This window comes from Homalodisca vitripennis, unplaced genomic scaffold (assembly GCF_021130785.1).
Source record: "Homalodisca vitripennis isolate AUS2020 unplaced genomic scaffold, UT_GWSS_2.1 ScUCBcl_9706;HRSCAF=18293, whole genome shotgun sequence".
Lineage (NCBI taxonomy): Eukaryota > Metazoa > Arthropoda > Insecta > Hemiptera > Cicadellidae > Homalodisca > Homalodisca vitripennis.
The window spans coordinates 37374-47441 of NW_025785912.1; the positions used below are offsets into that span (position 1 = coordinate 37374).

At 36.1% G+C, this 10068-nt stretch overlaps 1 protein-coding gene across 1 annotated transcript in view; it reads left to right on the forward strand.

The window, feature by feature from the left end:
* The window catches only part of LOC124374728 (kinesin-associated protein 3-like), a gene marked incomplete at its 3' end in the record, with an annotated part of 30707 nt that extends 21144 nt beyond the window's left edge, over positions 1-9563 (forward strand). Inside the window, 3 exon segments of the mRNA XM_046832893.1 lie at positions 4969-5190; positions 8459-8653; positions 9467-9563. Of these exon segments, the coding sequence (XP_046688849.1) occupies positions 4969-5190; positions 8459-8653; positions 9467-9563 (514 nt within the window).
* Between the last annotated feature and the right edge of the window lie 505 nt (positions 9564-10068).

The window sequence follows — 10068 nt, forward strand, 5'->3', positions numbered from 1 at the left end:
ATGTCATTTGTAAGTAGGAGGAACAAGACTGGCCCCAGAACCGATCCTTGTGGTACGCCCCTTTGTGTGTCAGTGGTTTTTGATTGACATTTCTGTAGTATGTTGTTTTCAGTGTAATTTACTTCCACAAACATCTTTCTATCAGTCAGGTAGCTACGGAACCAGCTTTGAGCTTTTCCTCTTATACCAAGGTTTCCTAGTTTTTGGAGTAGTTGTTCGTGATTTAGGCAATCAATAAGCCTTACTGAAGTCTAGGAAGAGGCAGGTTGCTGTGCAGCCTCTTCCAGTTGATCTATAATGTATTCTATGAATTGTATTAAGGCTGTGGATGTTGATCTGCCCTTTAGGAATCCGTGTTGTTGGTAAGTAAGAAGTTTGTTTTCCTCAAGGTAGTTTAGGAGTCTGTGTAAGACAACTTTTTCTAAAATTTTTGAAAAAGTAGAATTGAGTGAAATAGGTCGATAGCTGTTTGTGTCATTATGTGGTCCGGCTTTGTACTTTGGGTAGACTTTAGCTATTTTTAATTGGTTGGGGAAAATTCCTTGTGAAAGAGATTTGTTAGTTATAAGGGTGAGTGGTCTTAACAGTTCGTTTTTACATGCTTTTACAAGTTTAGCTGATATGTGATCTGCTCCAGATGAGGTTTTTGGTTTTAGGGAGTCTATGATTTTTAAGATTTCATTAGTTGTTGCTGGTTTGAAGTGTAAGTTCTGCTTTATAGGTGGAGGTGGTTCATAGTCATCGGGGGTCTGGGTTCGGATTAAGATCAGAGTTTTGGGAGTGTTCTGTGTGCCACAGTTGAGAAAAATGTGTTGAAACAGTTTGCCACTTCTGCTGGTTGTGTTATAATGGTGTTGTCCATGAGGAGGAGCAATTCTGTGTTGTTGTCAGTTTTAGCCTTACGCTGGTTATTTACCACTTGCCATAACGCTCTGGACCTGTTGTCAGCTTTGTTTATATAATTCTGCCATATATTCTTTACGTAGCGATTTTAGTTTAGTGTCGTAACTCTTTTTCCTTGCAGCCGTCTCCATTTTGTCTTCTGCTCTTCCTGTGCATTGTTCCTTTTCCAAAGCTTTTATGTATTCACTTTTTAATTTGGCACATTTCCGTGTCCCAGCACTGCCTTAAGCCTTTGTTATGTCTGGTTGCGCAGGTTTTTAATGGGCAGGTTTCATCTAGAATAGATTGTGTGATAGTGTGGAAGGTGTCATACAAGTCGTTTATGTCCTCTTGAGCATGGAGAATGACCCAGTTTTTGGGTTTGCAGTCTGGATTTGAAAAGTTCTATTGTTTTCTTGCTGAAAATTCTTTTTCTTTCTTTGAAGCTTTCTTTTATTTTTTGATGTGATTATTGTGGCTGATTGGGGCTGTATGGTCAGAAAGTCCGGGATGAGATAACCGATGTGTTTATCAATTGTTGGTCAATGTTAGTGCATATCCAGTCTATTGATTTAGAGGTATCTCTGGTGATACGTGTGTGGGTGGTAGGTTCATTCTTGTTATCTGATAAGATGTTAGAGGAAGCTCTTCGAGTTTGGATTTGTCATTGCTTTCAGTCAGGCTGTCCACATTGATGTCTCCTACAAGCACGATCTTTTTGTGTGACTCTAGAGATCTGTCGAGTTGTTCTGTAAGTATGTCAATACCTTGGTCTAAGTTTGCGTTGGGAGGTCTGTAGACTCCGAGTATTCGTAGGCTTGTTTTCTTTGTTTTTATCTCGAAGAGAGCTGTCTCGCAAATAAGCTCGCTCTCATCTCCACTTGTGTATATGAGAGATTAGTGTGCTGTTTGAGGTCATCTTTTATGTATCCTGCCACCCCTCCTTTGATATGGTTTTTCCTGGCAAAGCCACCTACAAGTGTATAGCCATCAATGCGGGTGTTTTCCAGGTTTTCTTTGGTCAAGCCGTGTTCAGTTACTATTATAAGGTCCGGGTTTTCCTCGCTTATGAAATGAGTAAGTCTGTCAATTTTGTTGGATAGCCCAATTTACATTTTGGTGCATGATTTTAATTTTGTGTTTTGTATAAGGTGCTGAATTTTCCTCGATGTTGAGTTCTGTGTCTTTGTGGGTTGTTAGTTCTGTACATGTTGCTATTTTTCTTTTCCTTTCGGAGTTTATGAACGTCCTTGTTACAAAAATGGTTTTTTTCTTTGTCCCTTGTCCTTCGAGTGCAATCTAAAAAAGAGGTTTTGTTGTGTTAATTTGCAGAGTTGCGTGTCTCTGTTTAGTGTCCTTATCTTTTGTAGTATTTTCCAGTCTCTGAGGATTTATCCGAGTGGTCTTTAAGTTCCAATAAATGATCTGGTTCTGGGGAGGCTTGATTGTGATATTCAGATATTACTATTTCATTGGGATCCTCTACTTGGGTTTTCATCTCCCTTACAGGAAATTTCCTTTTCAAGAAGACTGGAAGCTCTGGTTCGCTTCCATCATCGTATTTGTGTTATTTCAGGTAATACTATTATGTTGTTTGGGCTGGCTTGTTTGTTTGGAATGGCGATGTCGGATGTGGCGGAAGGGTGGTGTTGCAGACTTTTGAGTGGGACCTCTTCTGGTTCCTTCAGGTTCATGGTTGGTGAGGTGTTTCCCTTTCTCAATGTCAAAGGGGGTGAGGGGTTCTGTATCAACAAGGTTTGGGGTGAGTTTTTTTTCAATTCTGCTTGTTGCGGTTTTGAGGTGTTTTCCGTGTGTGGAGGTTGAAAGTGGTCAGCTAGGTCCTGGCTTGCGTGCGAGTTCATCAGTCTTATCCACTTGCTCAGCGTGTCATCTCCAGTGGGGGTGAAATAGATAAAAGATTGAGTGTGTCTGGAGATGGCAACAATACAGTGTGGTAGGGAGTCATATATGTCTTCTTTTTTCCTTGATGTTCGTATGACTGCTACATGCCCTGCTTGTTTGCCTTGAAATTCATGCACTGTTGACACATTAAAGCCTAGGTTATTAAGTGCCTCGTTTTTCAGCCTGTTTGAATACAAGGACTTTTATAAAGGTCTTTGTCCAATTGCAGCTCTTTTATGTCTTTCCAGGTACTTTAAGGCTCGTCTCGTTTTTCACAGGGTTGCAGGTTACCATTCCTTGTTCATAATAAGATGCTAAGAGGGTGGTGATACTGTTAGTACATCTATGAGAAACTTAGGACTTGTGTCACCTCAGCCACTCTTGTGATGTCATAGTATGTCATGTTGTAGTTTGTCCTGTTTATGAAAGGTATTTGTTGTTTATCTCCCACCAGTAGTGCCTCTTTTACTCCGGCAATCGCACAAGCAAAGAGGATTTCTCCAGCATGGAGCATTAAGGCTTCATCTATAATTACCCTGTTGTATCTTCCTCCTTTTTTTTATGTGGTCTGTTAGATTTATTATGAAGGAGTGCACTGTTCTGCATGAGTCTTTGATATGCTTATTATTGTGTGGTTGGGTATTTTGTTTTAATTTTAGCCGATTTCTAAAGTCATTTGCTCCCTCCCTGGTTGGGAAAAGGACCAGGTCATTTTTTGAGTGGTTGTTTATAATAAACGTTGTTTTGCCACATCCGGGCACGCCTTGGACAAGTTGGAGTTTTATGTCAGTGTTCTTGTCTATGTCAACATTTTTTATGCCACCATAGAGCGCCAACTGATTCATCACCTCGGTTTCTCCTGAGACCAGAATTATTTTGTTTTGCTGGCCTTGTGTTGGCATCGACTGTGTATTTTGAGTTGTTGTAAGTTAGTTTAATAAATCGAGTGCCGTCAAAGCCGTAGCAGTACTGTTTTGTTGGTTTTAGGCGCAGCAGAGAGGAGGTTGACCGGTACTGAGGTCAATTATGTCATAAGCTATTTTTGACGCTGCGATCTTTGTTTTCTAGTGCTTGTATTGAGAGAGAGAGTATTACACACTCTTAAACACACGTATCATGACCTTGAGTAAGCACATAGGCAAGAAAATACACAAACACAATACACAGACATGAAAATAAACCTTTACATTACCTAACAAACAAAAATAAACATGCTACGTAAAATTTACGTATCGGTAGTAACAAAGGTATATCAAAACACGGTAGTGTTCTAGGGTTAAAAGAATAAATTCCATTATTGTAAAGTCACAAGCTGATCTAAATCCACTTTATAATTCCAGGTGTTGTAAACTTACTTTGCATAACAATCTACTTGTTTTTTATATTAAGATTTAATATATTCTGTGATATTTGGTCTAAAGAAATTACTTTATTTTATTTGATGATTCAATTTTACAATAGTTTATGTATTTCTATCTTATATGTATGATAATTTGTTTTGTGTAAATTTTAACTCTAAAATAGGTTGCTAGTTTATCTTAATTTTAAAATCTATTGACTTATATATGTTTATTGCAAGTTATCAAAATTGTATGGGTGTATGTTCTTCTTCTTGTATGGATTAATGTGTTTGTGTGTGTATATGTGGTATAAACTCCTTTAGTTATTTATTAATCTTTTATAAACAAACATAATATGAACTATTAACTTTTCAAAACAAAACTGTAATAAGTACATACATGTTTCAGTGTAATTGAACCAAGTCATTACTACATGCATGTCTGGTCAGAGACATTGTAATCAGATAAGCACCAGTAATTAGGTCCAGCTAGGGGTGTTTGGCATCACTGTTTAACATTGTAATAAATGGTTTGTGCAAACTTTGTAATACCGGTTGGTACTGATGAAAGAAGGTTAAGTACCTTATATCCGTTCACAGTTTTTGTTTGTTTTAGGTAAAAAGACTGGTTTCAGAGTTAAACTCTATCGCCAGGTTGACAAATCAAAGTATCTTGGTGCTCATCAAAATTGCAATACAAAACCACACAATCGTATAAATAAACATACGCAAATTGAAAAAATTTACATATACTAAATAATGTGGGTGCATGTCACCAATAAATTGTGTTTGAATTATTTACAGCAGGTATTTCATTTAAGTTAATTAAAAATCAATTAACTCAGGTGACTGGCATGATGGTGGGACTGGAGCCCGGGGAGGAGCTACATACTCTGTCAGTAGCACTGTTGGTAAACCTGGCTCTCCACGGGCGCTGCGCCAGTCAGCTCCTGGATGGCAACAACCTGCAGTACCTGATAGAGTGCGCCTTCCACCACCAGAGTCCCATCATCATGAAAATACTCAGAAATGCTTCCACGCACGCAAACTCCAAGCAGCTTTTCATTGTGAGTAACAAAGAATTAAAATTAATAGTTGCCTTTGACAGGTAGAAAAATTGTTATTGAGAGTACGGTTCCACTTTGATTTATGCACATTATAAATAAAATTCAAATTGTATGAGGCTTGGAAAGGAATGTATGAGTGTTAACCCATTGCGGATTGTGAAAACGGCGCGCGCACGGGCCTTAGAGTACGAATTAATCCGTATTACAACTCAGCACCCGCAGTGTTTGCACGCCTACCTGCCTGCTTAGCGCGCTCGCTAATTATACATGTTTTGTTTGTTTATGTTGTTATTTATGTTATACTAGCGGGCCCGGCGCGCTTTGCTGCGCATTTCAATAATTTTTTGCAAAAGTTGCCCGCGGCTTCGCACGCAATTTCCCGTTGAAAACAGTACACTATATTCACTTATTCTTTTTCTATCACATTCTAAACATTGCTGAGATAATTGATAGTCGTTCCATCGTGAGCCTCTTGGGCGTATTATGAAGGTATGTACCATATTCCTGCCTCTATCTAGCTGTTACCCACGGCTTCGCACGCAAATCTTAAGAACCGAAGTCCTTATATTACTTAGTAAATTTTTTTTTTACTATAATAAATTTTAGATTAAATTAGTTATATCTCCGATGCCACGATTGAGCTTGCTTTGTTGTCTCGATCGAGAGAATATGTACACACGGAGTTTTGAGAACCATACTTCTGTCAAAAAAAACAACTAAGGTTGATTTTATAACATTCTTTATATTTGTAGCCAACGTAAGATAGTAATTATGATATCTGCATTACTCTTCTGATCAAGCATGAGCATGGTTTATATTAAATAAATATTGCAGTTAAAGGTGAATTTTTACGTCAAATTTGAATTGTATTATCTGGATAGTAAAGTCTATGTTTAACAGTGATTGCAAAAACAGTTTAAACAAAATTTGTCGTTTCTCTTAAGCTTACTCTATGCTTTAAAACTATAAGTGTAATATATGTTTACAAAGAACAGCTGATTAAAAATTTGAAAAGACGTTAACATATGTTTGCTGCAATGCATTTCTTATGGGTATTTCTGTAACCAGTGGGGCGGAATCCTGAATCGGGAAAGGGATGGGCATAGCTTATAAACCTTCTCCGTGGAAAAATACATATACGTACAAATTTTCATCATGATCGGTCCAATAGTTCACGATTCCATAAAGGACAAACATACAAACATTCATTTTTATATATATAGATAAACATTATACAGATCATATTAGACAAGTATATTATACTAGAAGTATATTCATAAATATCCTCGGAAGCACTACTTTGAGCGTTTTTATTTATATTGAAATGATGTTGAAATAGAGTTTCCACATCCGGTGGTGTCCCAGGAACAATGTCTGAAATAGTCTGAACATCTGAATCATGGTCACTAGCCCGCTCGTCACTGTCAACATTAGTATCCGCGTAATTATGAAAACGTGGACAAATACGCGTGATAGAACCGTCTCCATCCTCAATAACACTATCGATATCACTTTCGTCACTTCCACTTTCTAATAATAGTCTATCTAATTCAGATAATCGTAAATCGTCACCCATTTTATTTACGTACACGCACACGAGGCAAAGGAAAATCGAACGCCACGACTGTACGCCTCAGTCAAACAATTTGTCGCAAATAATAACGTTATTGACCGATAACGAGGGGAGTGTTTGTGGACGAGTACCAGAGATAAGATAGGAAGCCAGTCCAGGAAAAACTGAGTATAAATATCTCCGAGGCTTATAACAGCGATAAGCGTTCAAAACAAATGAGTCATCCGTACCACGTCATCCGCGTGAGGGTCACGTCATTGTGCTTTTGGTCCACGCCTCGCTCCGCGTCACCCTCACGTCGTTGATCCGCAATGGGTTAAGATAACAAGTATCTACATTGCAAGGAGTATGAAAAACAGTTCCTTTATAGGCGCAGGTATAATAAAAAAATAAATAAAGAGACTAGCAAAATTTGCAAAAGCTTTTTTTCACAGAAGAGGTTGATGTAAACGCTTTTGCTAATGTAAACTCTGTGTATGGTTTCTGCTACCAGAATAATTACTGGTAAGCTGAGATTCACACTCTCTCATTTTTGTAAATCTCTTATTTCCATTTTACAGTAGTGGGAATACGACACACAAGAAACATATTCACATATAAAGGCTCAGGCAATTCTCTCACAACTTTGCCTATTATTATCTGTTCACCAATATCTTCTGCTGGTAAATATAAAAGCATTGGCTCATAAATCTATATTGAGGTTAAGAGGACCAAAGTCGCATTATCAATAATGCGCTCATCAATATACGTGGGTTATCCATAAAGTATCTGATAATTTGATCTTACTAAAAAAATGGCTTATCGATTGCAGCTAAACTTCATTCTTCTGTAAATTACTCTCTATTGGAGATGATGCGCTTGTTCAAATGATCCTATTTTTTTGAGAAACAAGTCTCTCTTTGGGATCACCATTAGTTCTGCACTGTGTTTGGCTGGTTTGGTGCTTGGGCAAAAACTGTGGAATCTTCAGAACTGAAGTTTTTATTCAAACACTTTCAAGCGAAACTGGATAGATATTTTTCTTTTGGTCCTTAAATAATGTTGCATTTAACCTATTTTCTATTTGTACTGTTAATTGTTCTATATACAACATCTCGTGTTATAGAGAGACATTTTTCATGTAAAAGTCACCTAAAAAAATATGATAAAACACTTAAACAACAGAATTTAAGCAATGACTGATTTTTGGCGGTAGTGGCAATGTGCTTGCTACTCCAAGGTTACGCTCAGTTGCTAGCAAGACTGTATATAGTCGACTGTGGTTATAAATTGATGATAATACTAGATCAGTTTTACATTGGTGTATTGTTGTAGACCTATATTTTACAGTTTTAGTTCTTTCCTTACATAATGTTATTTATATTTATTTACTAAATCAGCTTCCAGTAAAAATTCAAATAAACTATATCTTTTTGTCACTTTTCTAATTAATTTGTTCAAGGTGTCAATGAGGTTAATAAATGAGACTAAACTTATGTTTCAAAGAACTTATTGTATTTCTCGTGTTTAACACTCGCAGATTAAAGAGAAGAGTTATTTATCTATTAAACAACTATAGTGTATTTGATAGATTGTTACCATTGTATATCAGTTAATATAATTGGAAGCGTTGTATAGCCATTAATTAACCTCTGCTTAGTTTGTAAACATTTAATTATTACCCTTGGAAGATACTTATTGTCTCTGTATTGGTAGGATTTTGTAGGTGACCTGGCTAACGTGATAGCAACCCAGCCAAGTGACGATTTTACTTTGGAGTGTGTGGGGTTGTTGGCCAACCTGACTCTGCCAGAACTAGACTATTGTACACTTCTGCAACAGTACAACCTGGTCAATTGGCTCAAGGCTCAGCTGGTTCCAGGCCACGCTCCAGACGATCTGGTGTTAGAGGTTTGTAAATATTTGTCACCAATTTGACTGCAAATACAATACAATCTATGTTCCAAAGGATCAGTGGACTTTATTTCCAAATGAATAACAAACCAATATAGGTCAGCTAATCTCAAATAAGTTTATGGTGCCTTGCAAGTGTATGAGCAATTCTGGTTCAAGTGAATCATATTTCCGATGCCAATTTTTTGTTTGCCTTGTTGCCACAATCAAGAAGTATATATTTATGGCCATTGTAATTTACTTCGGTCTTAGTATTTTTTTTTCCATAGTTGATTTTGCTTTGTTTCCCGATCAAGAAAATAAATATACATACACACATCTGAGAAGCCTAATTCTGTCAAAAGACAGCTAAGTTGGGTTTTACATTCTTTAAATTTATATAATATAATTTATATAGTTAGATAGAGTTTTATATAAATATTTTTGTCTTTTATTTCTGCATTAGAGTATTGACCAAGCACTGCATACCTAATATTTCCTAAATGTTAGTTTACTAAAACTTTTAATTTACTTATCTGGATATTTTCTTACTCTGTTCTCTACATTTTCTTTTCTTTCTTGCAGACATGTTTGAAATAAGTTTTCTTATATCAAGCTTACTCTATGCTTTGAAGACTATAAAAGTAAACCGATTGAAAATGGTGGTTAAATTAATTAAACATGATTGTGATTGATCCACCCTCAGATTTTCGGAATTTGACTATGTACTAATAATTAATAATCAACTGTGCAAATTACTTTGTTAAGAATTGCTTGCCAAATTAGTCAAACAAGCCCTAATTGTTCATTGCACTCTTTGTTGGACAACAGGTAGTGATGTTGGTGTCTACAGCAGCATTGGATGAGTCGTGCGCCTCTCTACTCTGTAAAGCTGATATTCTGCTTAGTCTCATTGAACTGCTTAAAGGTAAAAATACTTATCTACAAAAAATATCTTTTTCAAACCTATAAAAATTATTGAATTTGTTACATCTTTATCAAAAGATTATAGATTTTCTTTTGTGAACCATGCCACAAGAAATATTTCTTCATATAATGAATCAAATTGTGAGTGTTATTACAGAATATAAAATTAAAAACACAAAATCTCCAAAAGTAAATAACACAATTTTATTCCTTAATACTTCTGAAAACACTGTAGGTGTAGGTGTTCTTTTATTTGTTTTTAGTGAAGGTTGTAGAAGAAATACAAATAATGACAGGATGGTTTTTTTCTGAGTTTACATCCAAGGGAAGAATATTTAATTACAGGTATTTGTAGGATACCTTAATACATAATTTTAAATTAGATTAATACATAATATTTTTTCTAAAACTCAGTAATCAAGTCTTTGTTGGGAATTTCAACATAAATATTTAAAAACATATTGCATAAACTGAAGAACTAAAACAGTATTGATATCTAAAAGAAT